This window comes from Peromyscus californicus, unplaced genomic scaffold (genome assembly GCF_007827085.1).
Source record: "Peromyscus californicus insignis strain IS unplaced genomic scaffold, ASM782708v3 Scaffold_10__1_contigs__length_136768540, whole genome shotgun sequence".
Classification (NCBI taxonomy): Eukaryota; Metazoa; Chordata; class Mammalia; order Rodentia; family Cricetidae; genus Peromyscus; species Peromyscus californicus.
Genome location: NW_026294391.1, coordinates 68,505,135 through 68,528,495, shown reverse-complemented (window position 1 = coordinate 68,528,495; position 23,361 = coordinate 68,505,135). Strand labels below are relative to the sequence as shown.

General features: G+C 37.3%; 1 protein-coding gene across 1 annotated transcript in view; it reads right to left on the bottom strand.

Moving 5' to 3' along the window:
- The window catches only part of Dach2 (dachshund family transcription factor 2), a 511,265-nt gene that overhangs the window by 181,745 nt on the left and 306,159 nt on the right, over nt 1-23,361 (bottom strand). The window contains exon 4 of the mRNA XM_052735012.1: nt 3,152-3,283. Coding sequence (XP_052590972.1) covers nt 3,152-3,283 — 132 coding nt within the window. The remainder of the gene's footprint in view (nt 1-3,151; nt 3,284-23,361) is intronic.

The window sequence follows — 23,361 nt, the reverse complement described above, 5'->3', positions numbered from 1 at the left end:
TAGGTGGGTAGGAAAAGGGGACTAGAAAAGGAAAGAGTTGGGTGGGGGAGGTGAATGTGTTCAAAACACATTATATGACATCCTTAAAAAACAAACATGAAAATAATTTTGCATTGAACAAATATGGTATTTTCTCCATCCTTACATACAGCTCTCACCCAACATATGAATATGATCTGAAGGCTCTGGGAACCAGTAATTTGTAAACAACTATTCATGAAGATAGTACATTCACTCTAACATATTTGAAATACCAATTTACATATTGCATCCTCATTGGAATCTTTGTATGACTCTCCTAATCAAGACACATTTCTTCTTGTTTCTATATTTTCATAGTACTTTATTTCTCCTGTTTTCTTACTGCCATCTACTTCAGATTAGAGTAACATGTATACTGATTTGTCTTTTTTATACCTCCTTTCTTAGATCACAATAAAATTCAGGGATTCTTACTTTCTGCTTTTAGAGAACAAAATATTGCCCACTCATTGTTAAAATATCATGCATCATCAATGTTAATTCAATATAACAAACACTGTAACCTCAAGGACTGAATTAAATAATGAGCATACCTAGTGACACTTATTGTTTATCAAATGCCTGTTATTTGCTAGGTGCCTCAAATCATTAAAATTCCATGTATCAAAATATCAAATGACTATTAGCTTATTACTTAATTCTCATATTTATGTCACCATGTAAATGAAAATTCAGTGTGTATTCCTCACTGATAACTCATAACACACACAACTGAATTTATTATTGAATTGAGTATATTTTGTTTGTCTGATAGTATCCAGTACCTATCATGTAAATAAAAGCTTAATTATTCTCTAAGACCAAACTTTCCTTTGGGTTATATAGTCAACTTCCCATTTCTGTTTAAACTATGAACATTCAGGAAGACCATGCCCATAACTAGTAATTAGGTCATAAATTTTGCTGACTCTGATCTCCTTTGTCAAGACCATGCACTTCCTTTTCTTCCTGGAAGGCATTAAAATAAACTAAAGTTGAGAAATCCGGCTCAGTCATTGATCTCATTCAAATCTTGAGATAGGAAAACTAAAGAAATCAAAGATATATTGGTCTCTCAAAATAAGAAACTATGTCACATAAAATCCTTAAAATAAATTTACATTTTAATGCAAACTTTTAAAATTATAATTTATTATTTTGTAGTTTATTAAGCATTTTAGTTACGCAGGCTTTGAAAAAACGCAGAAACTTCAATAGACTAATAGCATACTCTGGATTCAAGTTGGCTCTCCTTTACTACACAGGGTGCAGAGCATGCTTTACTACATCAAAACGAAGTTTAAATGTTATGTGGTGAATAAAAGAGACTATTTTTCTGTTTCATAGTACCCCATATAACATCAAATACAGAGGAAAATTTTTCTTATCACAGCAATGTACACATTGAGACATAGAAGATTATATCTATTAAGGAAAGTTATTAATTAGGAGTACTGGAAATTGAGACACTGGTAAGCTCCAAAATATTTTGTGATCTTTTGTTATAAAGAAGAAAGGTGTTTCATAGAAAGTCTTGCTTTAAAATTAGTATCCTGAAATAATATGATGTAGGGTGCTGAGTAAGTACATAATAAATTTATTATTTCAAATTATCCTTCATAACATTAAATTTCAAAAGATTATTTTTCTTAAACTAGTCACATTTCAGATACTTTAAGGCTGATTTTCAGCTTGAGCTGATAGGCCCTTGGACACAGAAGCGGATAGTTCTCTCCTTGTTTTCTCATTTTAATATGTTTTAGTCTAATGATTAGGTAAAGACAATGTCTTTTTATAATACAGTGTCAATGACTGTTATACAGAATCCTGAAAAGATCAACTCCTTGGATGGAGTTAGATATAAGATCAAATGTTAAGGCTGAAATTCACTAGCTTTACAATTTGGGCAAAGCAAACTACTCTATACCTCTGTTTCTTTATTTGAAGACTACAAATGTTAGAACAACCTTCTCACTGGATTTTGGTAAGAATTATAAGATCCAGAGTTCCAGATATTATCAATTAATAAAATACAAATTTTAAATGCTATATAGAAAGAAAATACCACTTTCTGAAAGAAGTTCTAAGTCTATAATTCACCAGGAACATTGCAAGTTTAGATGAGGGACGTCAGAGTCATTTTACATACTACTTTAATTAAATACTTTTCTAACTTAATTCAGGTTTCCCTCCAAAATGAAGTCATAGCATTCTTTTTACATCTGGAAACCTAGAAGTAAAGAGATAAATCTACTCATCTACTTGCTGCATTATTTTGAGTTTAATTGTAGAGTTAGCTTTGGAGCTGTATTTCCTGAAACCATCATTGATCACCTCAATTGTTATTTTTCTCTAAAATTAAATCTTAGTCATTTATTTGCCAGTTTATCTACATGTGCTAATAGTTACAATCACATCCTTCCAAAATGTCAGAACACTTTCATATGACAAAGGTCAAGATACAGTTATCACAGGATAAAGGAATAAAAGCAAATAGTATGCAGTGAAAAGACATACAAGCATCTTTCTCTTTCTCTCTTCTGTCTTTCCTCCTTTGCTAGCTCCTTGTTGTACTGCTTTTCAACTTAGGCATTGTCAATAATGCTTTGAGTTTACCAGAACCATCATTCAGCTAAACAGGTGGTTTTACAATTGAAAAGACTGGCCCAACGGACCTGGAACATGGGCTGTGCCTTTCATTTTGAGAATGATGGAGTAAGAAGTATGGCTTGAATTGGGAATAGGACACTGCATTTATAACAGGGAGTACAATAGCTAATATAAGAATTAGAACTAAGTTGCATCACAGAAAAACAGTAGAAAGATGGCAGGCATGATGGATGAGGAAAAATAATGGTGTGGATTTAAGGTCAACCTGGGCTTTGTAGGGAAACCTTGTGTCACAAACAAAAACAGAAATTTCTAAGTGTTTATGAAATGGGAATCTGGGGTTATAACCTGCAATAATTTTCTAGTTTGAGTGTACATGTTACAAAAAAGCTAAAGGCTTTCCAAACTAACTATTTATAATCAAAGCACAGATAATATTCTTGGCTCTTTTTTCCTCCTCTCGTCCATCCTATAATAAAACAGTAAGTGCAGCCTTTTGGTAACTGCTCAAGGCACTCACCTGTGTTAGAATTAAGGTCATCTGGCTCTGACTCAGCCCCATTTTGGCTTCCATTTCCCTGCAGAGTATTCATTGCCATAAGTTTCATCTTCTGGAGCTTCATTGCCTCAGCCATCGCTGCAGCTGTTATACCTAAAGCAGAACCATCAATTTAAAAATGGGACTCATTTCTTAATGATAGTAAAATGTGTGCATAGTTATTTAACAAGAATATGCTGCATGGTACAAGCAGAAAAGTAAATCACATGTAAGCATTGAAATAATGAATATTTGAAAAATATATTTTCAACTCATAATAACTTCTTATTACAAATAGCATGAAAATATATTTTAAAGAGATTAGAATATGAGTCTGATCCACAATTAGAAAAACAAGGAATGCTCAACCATACCACAAGAGCACTTGTTCAGCTATGTTCATATCAGCATTGTTTGTAATAGCCAGAACATGGAAACAACCTAGATGCCCTTCAACTGAAGAATGGATAAACAAAATGTGGTACATATACACAATGGAATACTACTCAGCAGAGAAAAACAATGACATCATGAGGTTTGCAGACAAATGGATGGATCTAGAAAAAATCATCCTGAGTGAGGTAACCCAGACTCAGAAAGACAAACATGGTATGTACTCACTCATAGGAGGATACTAGATGTGGAACAAGGATGACTGGACTGCTACTCACAACACCAGGGAGGCTACCTGGAAAACAGGACCCCAAGAAAGACGGGATCGCCCAATGACAGAGAAATGGAATGAGATCTACATGAACAGCCTGGACATGAGTGGGAGTAATGAAGGGCGAGGGTCGAGGGAAAGAGAGCTTGGGAGAGCAGGAGATCCCAGCTGGATCAACAACAGAGAGGGAGAACAAGGAATAGGAGACCATGGTAAATGAAGACCACATGAGAATAGAAAGAAGCAAAGTGCTAGAGAGGCCCACAGAAATCCACAAAGATACCCCCACAACAGACTGCTGGCAATGGTCGAGATACAGCCCGAACTGACCTACTCTGGTGATGGGATGGCCAAACACCCTAATTGTCGTGCTAGAAACTCCATCCAACGACTGAGGTATCGGGATGCAGAGATCCATGGCTAGGCCCCGGGGGAATCTCTGGGAGTCCAATTAGCAAGAATGAAGAGGGTTTATATGAGCGAGAATTGTTGAGACCAATGTTGGATAAAGCACAGGGACAAATAGCTAAACGAATGGAAACACATGAACTATGAACCAATGGCTGAGGGGTCACCAACTGGATCAGGCCCTCTGAATGGGTGAGACAGTTGATTGGCTTGATCTGTTTGGGAGGCATCCAGGCAGTGGGACCGGGTCCTGTGCTCATTGCATGAGTTGGCTGTTTGAAACCTGGGGCCTATGCAGGATCGCTTGGCTCGGCCTGGGAGGAGGGGACTGGACCTACCTGGACTGAGTCTACCAGGTTGATCTCAGTCCACGGGGAAGGCTTTGCCCTGGAGGAGGTAGGAATGGGGGGGTGGGCTGGGGGGAAGGTGAGGGGGGCAGGAGGGGGGGAGAACAATGGAATCCGTGGCTGATATGTAGAACTGAATTGTATTGCAAAAAAAAAAATTAAAAAATTAAATTAAAAAAAACACAGAAAAACAAATAAGTAAAAAGGCCAAACATTGCAATTGTTCACTTTATTGATTTTAAGTAAAGAAGTACTAAAAACAAGAAGGGAAAGTAACCGAGGACTTAAAATGTGTGTGTGTGTGTGTGTGTGTGTGTGTGTGTGTGTGTGTGTGTGTGTGTAAAAATGAAATTAAGAATATTTGTGAACAAGACTACTCACATATCTTTAATAAACACAATTAAAAGTCCCAATATTTATGCATTTGTCTAAGCAAATACCATCGGTATACTCTGCAAGGGAACATCGGTGAGCAAACTCAAAATGTAATATCAAATATCAAACTGCTGAACAATCATTTTATAATAGTGCTAGAAGGAACTTGAGAAGATATAATGTTCAATTTCTTCTCTTAACAATAAGAAAATAGTGAACTTTTATACCTCAGTTATATACATAAAGATAGGTGGCAAAGGACCACATTTGTTAGTGAAATTTACAGGTATTAAATTTCTAAATCAGCTCGAAAGTGAATTAATGAAAATCATGAAAAGATAATTTCCTCTTGCCATATTCAGTCATACATTGCTAGTTCCCAATTTATAGTCCTTTCATTTGACTCAAAGTTTACAGATATAACCTATATCTCCTATGCTATAAATTAGATTATGATGTATATTAAAATTGCTTTATACTCATAAATCATAAAATCTTATTGAGTCTCTAGAAAAGTTGGAGAATATGTTTCTTCAAGTAGAACCACAGTCAAAATAACAAAGAAGTAAAATGTTATCAGTTATTTGAAAATGTCTTAGTACATTACTTTTTACTTCAACTGTCAAAATTTTTTCAACAAGTTGTTTATAATAGGAGTACATTTAAGAAAAGAGAATGCCTTAGCATATAGTCTTGGGGATGGAATGCAGATGAAGTAATAATAAAGTTAATTTGAGAATAACAAATTTGACTTGGGTATAAGAATTTCAGCATATATCAGATAATTAGAAAATGGTTATTGTAATGAAAGAAAGATAATTTTAAAAGTGAAAGTGCTATAATTACAGTTAAATACACAGACATAATTCTTTGACAAATAAACTTTGTTGTTTTAGTAATGGATTCTCAGATCAGCTCTTTTATGAGGTTTCATATATGTATATGTAAAATTAAATATAATAAGTGGACTGTTGATCTGAATAGAGAGTTCACAAAAGAAAATATAAAAATGGCTAAGAAATGTCTCAGAATATGTTCACATCTTGAGTAATTAGGAGAATACAAAATCAAGCAACTTTGAGAGTTCATCTTACCCCAGTTAAAATAGCTAATATGAAGAAAACACCTGACAACAAATGCTAGAATTCACATGAGGGGAGGGGAGCTCTCATTTGCACTTGATGGGAATTCAAATTGGTGCAGCCACTCTGAAAAATCAGTGTGGAAAATTATATACATAATGATATAACATGTCTAATTATATTTACATAAAGTTATGATATATGTGAATATATGCATATATGTTATATATAACATACATAATTATACATATATTGTATATATATGATTTTATAGATAAATAGCATTCCAGTGTGTATATGTATCGCATTATCCTTATTCAATCATCTGATGAAGAACATTTAGGTTGTTTCTATTTCCTAGCGATTATGAACAGAGCAGCACTGAACATGGCTGAGCAAGTATCCATGGAGTAGATTGTTGAGTCATTGGGACACATACCAAAAAGTTGTATAACTTAATCATAGTTCTACATCTAACTTACTGAGAATTCTGAGATATTTCTTAGCCATTTTTATATTTTCCCTTATGAACTCTCTGTTCAGATCAATGGCTCACTTTTTGATTGGATCATTTGTTTTCATGACTTTTTTTTAGTTTATATATTCTGTATATTAACCCTCTGTCAGATGGACAGCCATAGAGAATTCTCTTTCATTCTGTGGGTTTCCTCTTTACTCAATTGAGAGTTTCCTTCATAAATGAATGGAACTAGAAGATACAATATTGAGTGGGGTAACAGAGTCTCATAAAGACAAATGCTGCTGCATGTTCTCTCTCATCTGTGGTTCATAGCTACAAATATTCATATGTGAGTATGTAACATACAGGAATCTCAGACACCAGGACTGTGAAAAGGTACTATAGAAGGGACAGCACTAGAGAAGGAAATGGCAGGCTACAAACAATATGAAGGAGGAAATGGGAAAAGTGGGAGGTGGGGCTTTAGCAGGGCAAGGAACGATTAAGGAGAATGAAAAAGAGAGAAAAATAAATACTAAGAATGTTTGAAAAATTCATAAGGAATCATTTTTATTGAGGTAAAATTACACATACATGTATCTACACATACATGCTAAGCATGAGAAAGTCCCTTTCAAGCTGTTAGGGGAATCCAAGAGACCCTAAAACAATATAGACTATTGATGTTGCCCGTGGTTGATCCAAGATGTTGAAGATAAGTTCTCGTTGTTGGAAATATTATGCATTTTGGACTCAAGACTTACAGAATTTGAGCTGCATCTCTCCTGAAAGCTTCCTCCTTAAGGATTAGCTTTTTTCTCCTTTATATAACTATTTTATCTTAAATACTCCCAATATCCAAAATATTTATTTCATTAGACTAACAAAGAAAGAATGTGATTATACAGTTTTTACCCTGCAATAAGTATACATGAAAAATTATGTAAAATACATCAGTTTCACTAGTATAAATGTTTCTAAGCAGAAAAATTAACTATTGCAATTATCACTTAGAAATACCATTCCTTAATCCCCATGTCTAATGTCATTTTACCTAGTATGGGATATCCATATTAAAATTCATACTTAGCTTTACTGGAAATTAACATCGTCTTTCACTATGCTTGTATTTTGATGAGTCAAAATTTATGTGCAAGTATTCTAGGTGATAGCTGATGTCTACCAGTGATTAGATTGTCAAGAAAAAATGGCATGACCCTTTGTTTCCCTGGAGATCATCTACCAACTAGTAAAGCAGAAGGTCTTGGGTTTGTGGCAGTTACAAACCCACTCTTCATAAAATGTTGGAATTCTAGCTACTTCCAAATTCTAGAATTTTCTTTCTTTTCTTTCCTTGTCTCTTTCTTTTTTCTTTCTTCCTTCCTTCTTTCCATTCTCTCTCTCTCTCTCTCTCTCTCTCTCTCTCTCTCTCTCTCTTTCTTTCTACTGCAATTTCCCCTTTCTCCTCTCCTCCCAGTACCCCCCAGACACCCTTCTTCCCCTCCCAATCTTCTTCTCCTCTATTACTGTTCAGAAAATGCCAGGCCTCTCAAGTACTAAAAGAGACTACTGGAAAGGGAAGGGGATTTCAGGGTAAGGTGGAAACCTGGTGCAAGGGAAACTCCCAGGAATCTACAAGGAGGACCCCAGCTAAGACTCCAAGCAATAGGAGATACATAACCTAAAGTGGCCATCTCCTGTGACTAGGCAAGACTTCCAGTGGATGGGACACCAACTCAGCTACGTAAGCTTCAACCGACAGTCTATTTTGCCTATGGGATGCTCTGGGATAATGGTGGTGCATAGATTGTGGGAGTGGCCAACCAATGACTGTTCCAGCCTCATAACCATGCTTGAGAGCAAGCCAACCCATGACAATGCCTGGAGCACCAGGACCCAAAGACTGGATGGCCTAGAGACCTAGGATAGAAACAAACACGACTAGAGAAAAAAATGTCAAGGTAATGATACCTAATGATATTCCGTTATACTCATACATTGGGCCCTAGCCCAGTTGTCATCAGAGAGACCAGTAACTGCTAGAAACAGATGCAGGGACTCACAGCAAAACACTGGGCCAAGCTCAGGGCATCCTGCTGAAGAGTGAGAGGACGGATTGTAAAAGCCAAAGGGGTCAAGGATGTCATAAGTAAACCCACAGAATCAACTAACCTCGTCTCATGGGGGCTCACAGAGACTGAACCAACAACCAGGGAGCCTGAATGGGATTAACCTAGGCCCTCTGAATATATGTGACAGTTGCATATCTTGGTCTTCTTGTGAGACTCCTAACAGTGGGAGCAGGGAATGTCTTTGACTCTCTTATTGCATTTTCAGTATTAACTTTGATAATAAAGACACTAACTATACTGCTGCCAAGGGAGTTCTACCAAGTTGTGAGGCCTATGAACCACAACAATGACCTCCTTGGCAAGACATTTCTAAAAAGCATGATATTGGTTGTCATACCTGAGCAATAAACAACACCTATCTAATTGGGCTTAAAGCCTGCACGAAGTAAGGGAAATCATACTTGGTACTAGAACCTACCAAAATATCCAGGGCAAGTGAGATCTTGGGTATTAAAGGAGATCCTTCTACCACTTTACAAAAAATCATAATTTGTAAGTGCATTTTAAATACTTATCCTTATACCCATAGATAATTGTAGCTCTAATCCTTGATCAAGTATGCCTTTGTATGCAGAAGATACAGACATTTACAGAAAAGCACAACTGGTCAATATTCAGAGAACAACTCATCTCAGACCCAGTGCCCAGACTCAATGAATACATCTACAGTACAACATATGTAACTGATGCTCAAAAACATAGTAGAAGAGAATGCAGGATTATTATAAAAGCTAGAGGAAAAGGAAGACAACTCTGTGACTGACATATCAAGAAAACATTGTTTTGCTCCAGGACTCCTAGACTTCTGGCTCATACAATCTTTTTGTCTCTTCTAGTAACAAGCCCAGTTCCAGGAATGTGATATCTCCCATCAATATGCTAGTCTAGAAGCCTTAGAGATCCCCTAAAATTAGTGGTTGATATCATTGCTCTTGGTTGCCCAACAGAATTTGATGGTGAGATCTTATTGCTGAAGGCACTGCATATTTGAGACGCAGGAAGATAAATCAAGGTCTTTCTGATCTAGAAGATTCATCCCTTTTAGAAAGCTTACATAGTGCCAGAATTTGCAATGCAGCCTGCTGAGGAAAACAGTAATCAACAGTCAATCACAGTTGTGAACCCTGGAGGGTATAACATCGACCAGCCTGGCAAGAATATGGCCACAAACACCAAAGTGGCATGACTGCTATGAGGGTAAAAAATGATTTCTGAATTAATTTATGACACACCCCACAAGAAGAATCTCCTGTCTGCTGATGTAAATCTAGCTAAGAAGCATTGGTAAGAAAGACCACAGATTTTAGGGGAAAATCTACTATTATTTTGCTAAGTGGATATATTATCAAAGTGTTTCTAAATACATTATACCCATAGATTAGTGTGACTCTCTTTTCTTATTAAAAAAATCTTTTTTATATAGTGGTAACACTGAATATAGAGACTTACATTTTGTCAAAGTGTTGAGAATAAGTTTCTGTGGAATGCTCAATTATAAATGGGACATCTACATAACACACCCTATCCCCAAGTCTCAGGGACAGCAGACAAAAGAAAGACTAGTCACTCTAATTGCTGCCTAAGTGATAATATGTGGTACTTACAATACTCTATACCCTTATCTTCTGTAATTACAAACATTTATTGAAGTATTTAATTTGCTATTTAATTCCTTAAATGTTTGCCTAAAGAATGACTCACTTATAAATAGTCATACTTATATAGCACATACAACTTGATGTGTTTGTATGTAAAAAACACATATGTTGATACCATTATAAAAAATGTGTCATAGATCTACCTTATTAAGATTCCTACCATCTACTATCTTGGGCAAAGGGTATGATAAGATTAGTCACCATAAGAGCTACTATCCTGATCTTGGAACACTTGGATCTAAATGGGAAGTCTCCATCAAGTCCCTCCCCTCAGGGTTCAGAAACTCTATGGAAGAGGAGACAAAAAGATTATAAGATCCAGTGGGATGGAAGATATGAAAGAAACAAGGCCTTTTAAACACAACAGTAACTAAGCACATATGAACTCACAGAGACTGTGGCAGCTTGCACAGGGCCTTCATGGATGTAAGTTAGAAGGTCCCAGAACTGAGTGAGGCACTGAACAGGGACACCCAACTCTAACCCAGAAGCTATCTACAATTGATAACTGTGGGAGTCCACAGAGGTTTCCTAGTGAAATCTGAGCTTGCTTTACCAGCAGGGCTGCATAAGAGGATGATTGGACCACAGGCCTGGGTACCACACGTTTGGAAGGGTCTACACTTGGCTATATTTAGAAATATAGTGGAGATCTTTTGCCTTGCCCCTTGGCATTGTTATAAAAAGCCCTTTTGAATAAAATTCTGGGCCGGTGGAGGTGGATATTGATCCAGGTCCTCCTGAAGCTGTCCTGTGTTTCTGTGTTTCTTTTTTTTTGGCTAGGCCTATCATTCTATCTACAAGTCCCTTATTCCTCTCTCCTCCTCATAGGAACCCTGAAAAAGGTGGGGGCGAAAAAATAGTTTTCGCCAATGAGGTCTCACTGAGTATACAAACCATTCTTAAGGGCAGGCTGCATGCCCAGCAGTAGATGGCCAACACAACATAAACTCAATGGAATTTTGGGAAGTTTTATTTTTTGTCTCAAAGTGCTTTATCTGAGCATTTTTTTATTTTACTGCCCTTTTGCGTGTATGTTTTCTGATTTTGTGTTTTAATGGATTTTTTTGGTCTGTTTTGCATTTATGTGTCTCTCTGTGTGTATGTGTTTCTTGTGCATTTCTTTGTTTTTTAATTTTTATTTTTTGTTTGATTTTTTTATTTAACTGTTTTCTAAAGAGATAGAAAGCAGGCATGGGGTTGAATTATTGAGGAGATGGGAAGGATCTGGGAGGAGATGAGTGAGGAGAAATTGTGATCAGAATATGTTATATGAAAAATATTTTCAATTTAAAAAATAAAAAATATACTCCTCCAACAAAATTTTATATAGAAATTATTGATTATCCAAACAATTTTGTGCCTTTTGACTAATGGGTCCCTGTCTCTTGCACTGTCGACCCTATATGCAACTTTACTCTGCTTCTATAATTGTAAGTTTTATATGCATCATGTAACACGTACCATATAATATTTTTCCTGTGTCTAGCTTATTTTCTTTAGAATAACAACCTTGATATTTACTCATATGTCACAATTAATAATAAGTAACAAAACCATTTCTAAGTTGAGAAATGAAATTCCGGTGTATATACTATTGATACAGAACATTTTCTTTATGTGCTCATTCATCTCTTTCTAGAAATATAACTTGCATGTTTTGGCTATCATGAGTAGTGTAATTTAAAGGAAAATACAATGTTTACTTGTAATCCTGATTTTGACTTTCATATATGTATCAACTAGTGTATATTTTTGTTGATGATGATGGTGGTTTTGGTGTTATTGAGCTTTAAAACTTCTGCACACTTTTGGATATTAACTGTTTCTTGGATACTATAGTCTGAAAATGTTTTCTTCCACTTTGTCAGTTGTCCTCTTTCTGGTTTGACTATTTTTCTTGCTCATCAGAAGCTTTTCAGTATGATGTAGTCACACTGGTCCATTTTGCTTTTGTTTCATGTGCTTCTGTTGTCATTTTCAAAAAATCGCTACCAAGGCAAATGTCAATCAGATTTTTCCCTATGCTTTCTTCTGGAAGTTGTGTGGTTTCACACTATATGTTTTAAGTTTTCAGATCATTTGGTGAACAGCTCAATTTCCCATTTCTGCTTTGATATCCAGTTTTTCAAACACATGTTATTGAAGAGGGTATCACTGCCCCATTGTATAATTTTTCAAACTTTGTTTTTAACCTAAACTTAATGTTGGAATATGATAAAGTCTATATTCCTCTAAAGTACATGTGATTCTACTTTAGGCTTAAAGTGTCTAGGAATATTCTTCACAGGGAGAGGAAGTTCAAGAAATATCTAAATTAATGTTCCAATTTTATAAATAAAAATCTCTGAAACCCAGAAAGAAAGCTTGAGGGAGAGACTTAAGTTAGTAGCCTGTTAGTAGTTCAGGAAGTATTCCCATCTCCTGCTTTTTTATTTAGATTGTTCAACTACTAATCCTGTATTCAACTCAAATAATTCTACAATGGAGTTCTGTCATCTGTATCACTGAAAAGATTATGGGGAGTAATCGTATCACATAATTTTTCTGTGCTTCAATTTATATGCATAAAGAAGATACTACACTGGATTATAACAGGAGGACCTTGTAAAACAATTATCTCATTGACATTTTCTTTCTATTGTATGCATTTGTGAAAAACCTGTGTAGGTTTTTTATTATTATTATGCATGTGCATACCTAAATAAAAGTTTCTTTGAAATATTTTCACTAGAAAAAGAGTATTAAATTTATAAATATATTAGATGTATAATCATTAAACCACAAGTTTAATGTCAGGGTATCTATCACTTATAACAAAATTTCAAAGGACAAAAATGAGGGTTTTTTGTTTTGTTTTGAGAGTGAAAAAGCTTGAAGTTGGGTGGTTAGGGTGCATGAGTGATCTGGGAGGAGTTGTGTGAGGAAAGAACATGATCAAAATATGTTGTATGAAAAATATTTTAAAAATTTAGAAAGGCAAAGCATGCAAAAAACACAAAGTAAACAAAATAACAACAAAAACCTTCATGTGTATGAGTACTCAAAAGTGTTTTGACTTTTTCATCTTTTTTTTCTCCTTTTTCTTTGCTGACAGTCAGGTTTGGTTCTATTCTTGGGTCTCTGGGCTGACCATCGTCTTGTTCTTGGCTATCCAGGCAATGTCAGGCATGGGCTCCCTCTCTTGGCATGGACCTAAAGTTGGTCCAGTCATTGGTTGACCATTCCCACAAGTTCTGTGCCACCATTGCCCCTGCACATCTTACAAGCAGGAAAAATATAGGTTGAAGGTTTTGTGGCTATACTGATGTCCCAGTCTCCCTGCAGGGAACCTTGCTTGGTTTTACAAGATAGCAAGTCCAGGCTCTGTACCCTCTATTACCAGAAGATTTTGCTAGGGTCACTCATAGATTCTAGAGAGTTTCCAGTGCACTAGGTTTTTACATTGCTCCCCAAATGCCCCCAATTTCCAATTGTCTCTCCCTTTAATCTCGTCTTCCACCTTCATAGTTGACCTATTCCCATTCTCACCTACCCCTCAGTCCACCTACAAAATCTATTTCCCCTTTCCAGGGAGATCCATGTAGAGAGCCGTGCGTGCACGGCCATGCCTCAAGGATGGCACCAGCATCTGGCTTCTGCCTTCCCGATGGCAGGTGCTCCTTATTTGGCTAAGGCTAGGATTTGGCTTGCTTCCGCACACCTGGACCTAATCTGGCTTGCTTGCGTATGTCTGACCCTGTCGGCATTATCCACGTGGCACTATGGGGCTATAAAGGGCGTGGGCTGGCTTTCCTCTAGAGGAAGATCAGAGGAGATGTGAGATCAGAGGAGATCAGAGTGAGAGTGAGAGTGAGAGAGAGAGAGAGAGAGAGAGAGAGTGAGTGAGAGTGAGTGAGAGTGAGAGTGAGAGTGAGAGTGAGAGTGAGAGTGAGAGAGAAGAAGAAGATGGCTTTCCCCAGGGTTAGAAGATTGTCTCAAGGTTCCTGAATAAACTGCTTGGAGAAGAGCCTGGCGTCGCGTCTTCCTTGCTGGTCGAGGTGGACGCGAAAAGTGGTGGCCTGTATGGGGAACCCTTTTAAGGCTCAGAACTCTTCGCAGTCAGGGCAGTGCACTGGTAAGTCCCCAGGTAAGGCGGGGATCCGCGATAAAAGCGGGACACGTAGAGCTGTGACCAAAACGGACAGGGAAAATTAAGTAGAGCCATGACCAAAACGGACAGGGAAAATTAAGTAGAGCCATGACCAAAACAGACAGGGAAAATTAAGTGGAGCCGTGACCAAAGCGGACAGGAAGGTTAAGTGGAACCGCGACAAAAGCGGGCAGGAAGAAGAGTAACCTGGAGGTTTGGAGAAAGGTTAGAACTGAAATGCAGCTAGCTTGCCCAGTGTTTCTCAATGCCCAGACTCAACAGAGATACCATGACCAGATAAATCAACTAGCAACAAGGGCATGGAAGTCCCTACCTAATAAAGGGGAAGTGAGCAGTAACCTTACTAAGATCCTTCAGGGAACTATGGAACCTTTTTTAGATTTTGTGGCCCGTATGGTCGAGGCTGCAGGCAGAATCTTTGGGGACCCAGATACCGCGATGCCGTTTATAAAGCAGCTAGTTTATGAGCAGTGTACCAAAGAATGCAAGGCTGCGATCACCCCTTATAAGAACAAAGGTCTAGAAGTATGGATAAAAGTGTGCAGAGAATTAGGGGGACCTCTAACTAACGCAGGCCTTGCGGCTGCAGTTATACAACTTAGTAACAAGAAAGGAGGGAACACTGGGGCATGTTTTCGGTGTGGAAAAATGGGCCATCTCAAACGTAGCTGCCCTCAAGGAGAAGGTAACTTCTATAGTTTCATTAAAGAGTATAAATAAGTAGATGTTAATATGTTATATATGAGTTTGTAAAAATGTGTAAATGTTGAGTGTGAGTTTAGGCCTAAGCACATGTTATATGTGAGTTTGTGAAAAGGTGTAAATGTTGATTGTGAATCTAAGCTTAATGTATGTGGTGAAAGAACCTGAGACACAGAAGGTTAGTATCCTAGCAGACTGCAAAGCAGGCAGTCTGAGCGGTTTTCAAAAGCAGAAGCCGCTAAGCTAAGAATGGTGGACGCCAGAACCAGCACAACAAGGCATCTGCAGCTGAGATCTATGGAAAATCAATGCAACACAGAAAAACCTGAGCTAACAGCGAAAATGGTGCGGTTTAAAATTACTGACTCCGCAGATGGGAGTACAATTAGTGGAGTATGGGATTCAAATTGAGTAACGAATATTCTAAGGAGTCTCAGGAAATTATGATGAAGATGGGATGTCATCCTAGGTTTGGTTTGGGGAACTTTCTCCAAGGCAGAAAAGATCCAATTCAGGCACAGAGTAGACCACCTAGGCAGGGATTGGGTTTTTCATAGGGGCCACTGAGGAAGGAATTCCCATTTCCTGGAAAACAGGACCCGGTATGGGTATCTCAGTGGCCACTTTCCTCTGAAAAGTTATCAGCGGCAGAAGAGCTAGTAAAAGAACAGCTTGAGGCTGGACATATACAACCCTCTGTGTCCCCTTGGAATACACCTATATTTGTCATTAGAAAAAAAAATCTGGAAAGGGTTGATTGTTACATGACGTTAGGGCTATTAATAATCAGATGCAGGTCATGGGTCCAGTGCAGCGAGGGTTGCTGCTTCTATCGGCTCTGCCAGCCTCCTGGCATATTATTGCCGTGAATATAAAGGATTGTTTCTTTTCCATTCCCTTAATTTGGATGCCTTGGTAAGTTTATCAGCAGATAGGCATCATAATCCATACAGCTCTATGAAGGGCATGGTGAAGTGGAAAGATATCCTCACGGGTAGCTGGCATGGCCCTGATCCCATGCTGACATGGGCGGGAGGTTCTGTTTGTGTTTTTCCACAGGACCGGATAGACCCTATCTGGGTACCTGAACAATTGGTGCGACAGACCCCTCAAACCCCGGAAGCTGATGTGCCTGATCCTGATAGCCCTGATTCTGACAAGCGTGCCAGCGGGAGCAGCTGAGGATCGACTACTCTGGGCTCTTATTAAAGCCTGGCCATACCCTTTACCCATAACATCACATTCTAGTGTATTGCTTTATTTTTGAGTTGACTTGCTGCAGGAGCAGAACCCAGATCCTGCGCAATGAGATCATTGCAATCAACTCCACCTGTGTGCACCTGGCCTATCACCTTTTTAAAGGAGTGGGTGGGATTAGGTGCCCTGGTAGGCCTACTGGTACTTGTCTCCCTGATGTGCCTGTGGTGCATTGTTCATTTAAGGGTTTCTCAGCAGCGCAATGCAGTCATGATTATCCAAGCCTTTACAGCCATAGAGGCTGGACAGTCTCCCCAGGCCTGGCTGGCCGCATTAAAAACTTGATTGTGCAGGATGCGAGGCTAGTGCACTGCACTTGGGTCTAGCTATATTGCAAAACCCAAGAAGAGCAAGTCTAATTGCATGTGGGTTGATACCCTAATTCCCACCTCTGCAAAAAAGGGTATCGGACGGGTCAAGTGTTCTCTGGGTGGATGACACCTGGACTAACACCAGTACAATGTCCAAGTTGTTTTTTGGCAGAGATTAGACCTCTGCTCTTGCCTGCTGCTTAAAACAATAAAGGGGGAACTGTAAAGAGCCGTGCACGGCCATGCCTCAAGGATGGCACCAGCGTCTGGCTTCTGCCTTCCCGATGGCAGGTGCTCCTTATTTGGCTAAGGCTAGGATCTGACTTGTTTCCGCACACCTGGACCTAATCTGGCTTGCTTGCGTATGTCTGACCCTGTCGGCATTATCCACGTGGCACTATGGTGTTGATTGCTCAGGGGCTATAAAGGGCATGGGCTGGCTTTCCCCTAGAGGAAGATCGGAGGAGATGTGAGATCAGAGGAGATGAGAGTGAGAGTGAGAGAGAGAGAGAGAGAGAGAGAGAGAGAGAGAGAGAGAGAGAGAGAGAGAAAGAAGAAGAAGAAGAAGAAGAAGAAGAAGAAGAAGAAGAAGAAGAAGAAGAAGAAGAAGAAGAAGAAGAAGAAGATGGCTTTCCCCGGGGTTAGAAGATTGTCTCAAGGTTCCTGAATAAACTGCTTGGAGAAGAGCCTGGCATCGCGTCTTCCTTGCTGGTCGAGGTGGACGCGACAGATCCATGCATCCTCTCTTGAGCCCTCCTTGTTGCTTATCCTCTCTGGGTCTGGGGATTGTGAATTATTATCCTTTACTTAATATCTAATGTCCACATATAAACGAGTACATACCATGTTTGTCTTTCTGGACCTGAGTTAACTCACTCATGATTTTTTCTAGTTTCATCCATTTGCCTGCCAATTTCATTTATGTCATTTTGTTTAACAGCTGATTAATACTTTATTGTGTAAAGATACCACACTTAATCCATTCTTTAGTTGAGGGTCATCTAGATTATTTGCATTTCTGGCTATTATAAATGAAGCTGCTATGAACACAGTTGAGCAAATGTCCTTGTGGTAGGATGGAGGGTCCATAGATTATACATATGCCCAAGAGTAGTATAGCTAGGTATTGAGGTATATAGAATCTCAGTTTTCTGAGGAACCACCATATTGGTTTCCACAGTGATTTCCATAGTGGCTGCACAAGAAATGACGAAGAGTTCCTCTTGCTTCATATCCTCTCCAGCATGAGATGTCATTTGTGTTATTGATCTTGGCCATTCTGACATGTGTAAGAGGGAATCTCAGAGTCATTTTCATTTGCATTTCCCTGATAGCTAAGGATGATGAACATTTCTTTAAGAGTTTCTTGGCCATTTGAGATTCTGCGGGGTGTTTACCCACCAACCCCACAGCTCCCCAGATTTTCTTGAGTGCAAGCAGCAGGAAATATTAGATAGAAGGATTTAGATTGTGGAAATAAACAGATAGAAAATAAAGGATAGCCTCCAAAGGGCCTAGAACCTATTCCAACAAGCCCTGACTGTCTCTGCCCCAGGGTATTTATGGAGACGCCAAGGGGTGGAGCAAAAGACCTCCCTCCAGCACATCCAAGTGCAGACGATCTCAGACACCTGCACTCAGGCCTGTGGTCCTAATCATCCTCTCTATGTGTACCTGCTGGGTAAAGCCAGGAGGAACCTGAAAATAGGCTCCCACAAGATTTCACTGTTGAAAATTCTCTGTTTAGATCTGTACCCCATTTTTAATTGAATTATTTGGTTTGTTAATGTCTAGTTTCTTGAATTCTTTATATATTTTGGATATTAGCATTCTGTCAGATGTGGAATTGGTGAAAATCTTTTCCCATTCTGCAGGCTGCCATTTGAAATGATATTCTGCTATACTCATAGATCTATGTCTAGAACAATAATCATCAGAAAGGCATCATCCAGCCAACTGATGGGATCAGATGAAGATACCTATAGACAAATTCTAGGAAGACCAAGGGAACCCAGCAGAAGAGGGGAGGAAGGATTGTAGGAGCCAGAGAGGTAGAGTACAGTAGTACAGCAGGAGAACATGGCTCACAAATTCAACTAACCAGGTCCCCTAGGGGCTCACAGAGACAGAAGCAACAATCATGGACCCTGTATGGGTCTGAGATAGGTCCTCTGCATATACATTATGGTTGTGTAGCTTGATGTTCATGTGGGACTCCTAACAGTGGGAGTGGGGGTATCTCTTACTCTTTTGTCTGTGGTTGGGACCCTTTCCCTCCTACTATTGTTGCCTTATTCTGCCTTGATATGACTGATTGTGCTAGTCTTTCTGCAATTTGTTATACCATGTTTGGTTGATTTACCTGGGAGGCCTGCTGTTTCATTTTTGTTATTTGTTTGTTTTTGGAAGGGAAATGGAGAAGTAGATCTGGGGAGGCCAAGAAATTAAAAGTGTGGGTACAGGAAAGGAATTGGAGTTGGGGGGGAGGAAAGAGTAAAAATAATAAAAATATAGTACTCATGTATGAAACTGTCAAAAACAATAGTAAAAATATATATAAGCAAGTAACTAAATAAATAAAATGGTCACAAAAACTAAACTAAGTGTAAAAAGAATGAAGTGCAGAGAAGCCATTTGTAAGGAATTATAGATCAACATTGCAGTGGCTCTTCTGGTCACCATCCAGTTATAAACACAATATTAAAGATAATATAGATTTTTAATACCGAGAGAACGATTGACAAATTTTAACTAGAGGTACACTAAATATTAGATAGAACTTAGATTTAGCCATGAAATGGTGAGATATATATATATATATATATATATATATATATATATAATATATGTGTGTGTATGTATAATGTTTTTGCAGACATAGTTGAGTTGTAGATAAATATTAAGAGGGATACAATCAGTCTGTATTCACATTCAACTTACCCTTCAAAAATGACAGATTGGAAGATGTACAATAAGACAGTGAATTTTAATTTCAGAATGGAGCCAGAGAGGAAAATGACAATTAAAGAAGGTTGGCAAAGCAATGTAGAGTGCAACCAAAACACAGCTTAGAAGGCTGGCTGCAATTATGAACAAATTACTGTGGCCTTAAATGCCTAACAAAACTCTCAGTTTCCAAGCAACTATGTATTGACATTGTACAGCTTTGTCTAAACAAAGTAACTGAAATAATCTGAAAGTCTAAAAATCTTCTCAAATACTCCTATTAGATCTGCTCTTAAACAATTATAAGAAAGAAGCAACATATCAACCCTATTTTTAACCAACATTTTCAAACTGTGTTGTATGGAACATTTGCACCAAAAAATGTGTAAAAGATAGTCTTCTTAAAACAAAAAAAATGTTTAAAATGGAAATAAAGGTGTCCAAAGGCCAAACTTGTCCATACTAGGTTCATAAAAAGAAAACTGTATACTGCATTCCCTAAATAAATACTTGTTTAAATTCTTTATACTTTTTAACTCTGTATACATAATAACCTCACAAGTGACACTGCTCAAATGAGGAAACTAAGGCACAGAGTTGTGGAATGTTAAAGAGCAGTTTGGATGTTAGTATCCAGATACACTACATCTCATTTATCTTCTTTGCTTGTTTGTTTGTTTTGTGGTGGTTATTTTGCTTTTGACATGGGGTCTCATCCTGTAGTTTAGACTAAATTGGAAATTGCTGTGAACTCTAGAAATCTTCCTGCCTTAGCCTCTCAAGTGCTGTGACAGCAGCTAGCTACTATCTCTACTGTTTGTGTTTCTTACTGTAGAATTTTTCAAAGCATTTTAAATGTAATATTCATCATAGACTAGAACTTCTCTAAATACAGTACCACTAGAGGGATCACAATTTGGAAAATGTTACACTAATTAGGCTTCTTAATTGGATGCAAATTCAAACTCAACTTCTTGGGTATTTTTGTTTCTTACATTTGAATATTTCTTTGAGTAACCATCATTTACACTTGTAACTTCTATTATCATGTTAAATTGGAAATGTTACAGAATTCTATACTTAATCCATAAGAAAAATAACAAGTATTTTGTTCATAACAATTAAAGACTATTTCAACTTTAAGAAAAATTGAACCATATTAACGTTTGAACAGTAGAAAGAATACTTTATATTATGTTACACACCTTACAAGACAATTAGAATATTCTTCTACAGCTTAACAAGGTGTTTAAAGATAACTTCTAAGAGCCTTTACACTCACAACCTTCCATAGGTTTATGATTTTTGTACTAGAGGTTTCAGGCCTGGTAGATCTGAACGTAAGTCTAAGTGAGAGTACACATATGTCAAGTAGATACAACAAAGCTTTTCCAATTTATGACACTAGAATGTAAATATCTTGAAGTCAGGAATGGTGATGCCTCTGAAGGTTCCTATATTGTACAGGATTGTCTTGGCTATCCTGGGTTTTTTGTTTTTCCATATGAAGTTGAGTATTGTTCTTTTGGGGTCTGTGAAGAATTGTGTTGGGATTCTGGTAGGGACTGCATTGAATCTATAGATTGTTTTTGGTAAGATTGCCATTTGTACTATGTTGATCCTACCTACCCAAGGTCATGGGAGATCTTACCATTTTCTGATATCTTCTTCATTTTCTTTCTTCAAAACCTTAAACTTTCTGTCATACAGGTCTTTCACTTGCTTGGATAGAGTTATCTCAAGATATTTTCTGTTATTTGGGGCTATTGTAAAGCATGATGTTTCCCTGATTTCTTTTTCAGTTCATTTATCACTTGTGTATAGGAGAGTTTTTGATTTCTTTTAGTTAATCCTGTATCCCACCACATTGCTGAAGGTATTAATCAGCTGTAGGGGATCCCGGGAAGAATTGTTGGGGTGACTTATGTATACTATCATATCATCTGCAAATATTGAACATTTCATTAATGTACACAAAATATATCTGTATTCTCAATTATATTTGAAACACTTTACAAAACACATTAGAATGCTAACTTTAGTAGTACATATGTAAAGCTAGGAAGCATACAGATAAAATTAGAATTTTTCTTACATAAGGATAACATGAAAATCTCTCCAATGTTCCTATTTTAGTGACTGCACAACCATTTAAATGTACTTAATACACTGATGTGAATACTTTAAAATGGTTGAACTGTACATTTAACACAATAAAAAGCCTATTTGGTCACATCAGCAATCACCTATAATCAAATACTAATAACAATATAATAGACGGAAAGATAAGAATTGGATGCAATTCTTATCTTTTTTAAAATTGCTCACATGCATCTGAGCTTCACTTCAAATGTTTAAACTGAAATGTAATTTATACTGGATTATAGCAACAAAGCAATGAGTTGTAAGCCCCTGGAGCACAATTATAGGGATACACTTGCTAGAAAAGAATGGCATTATTAGAAGAAAGCTGAAAACAAAAATACTTTACTGAATCATTCATTGAATTTCTTTGGATGTAAGAAAAATACTAATAATCATTAATTCAAATAATGGCTACATTTGTATCATTGAGTATTGGTTTGTAGCAAGTATGACATCTAGTGATAAATTCAAGAGGAAGAACAAACACCATAGCAAGTGGAAATGGGGAAGAAAAGTGAAGATGACCTACGTAGATTCAAATTAAACATGCATATACATTTCACCTAGAGATTGTTCCCAAAACTGAAAGGTACTTAATTTATTACATGTATTTTGATATCATATATATTTCAGAGAGTAAAGTATTTAGAAAGATATCAATTATCAATTATCAATTACCATTTCAGGTACAACATTAATACAAAATATAACATTATATTACCATTAACAAACAGAGGTAAACTCTGTGAAATTTCATTGTCTACACACCATTCATCCTGCTAACTACACATCATTCTATGGAATTTTTGGAATGTCAATTATTCTTGTGTGAAAAAAATTAGCTTCCAAAATAAAGTAAAATGAAATACATTTTCTTTAGAAAGCAAATATAGGAGGAACACTGTCTATTTCCTTCTAGAAATAGAATGAATGGAAAGTTATCCTAAAATTAAAAAATGTCTTTAGTCTAAAATTAAACTGCATTTTAACTTCTATATAGCAGCTAAAGAGAATTCAAATGTGCTTTGTGCTTGTCAAAAGGTATCAAACCACCATGATGAAAATATTAAAAATCAGTAATGAATCACATTCTACAAAGGCAACTGGCACCTAAAGATTACTGCCTCTTGTGGCATTAAGGGAGTAGTCTTTCCTTGGACATATCAGATAAGTGCCAGAGAATCAAAGACGCAGTCAGTTCTCCACTCCTTGGGATATTTGCTCTCAGCCATGTTGACTGCCCTAAAACAACCACTATTTCCATACTTTGCTATTTTCATTCAATACTGTAACGTTCTGTAGTCTAAATATTTATATTCTAACTAAATCAGAAAACAGGAGATCCAGGAGAATTTAACTATGCACCATGCATACATATATTACATAGATGAAAGGTAAATATGGATAAGTGGTCTATACTCACATCAAATAATATAGAAAAGAACAGAAAGATACCTGAAATAGCCACATAATCAAATGCATGTGAATTCTTTGGAAAGTAAACAGATACCATGAAAATATTAATCTTGTATTGTGTCTTTCAAAGCTTATT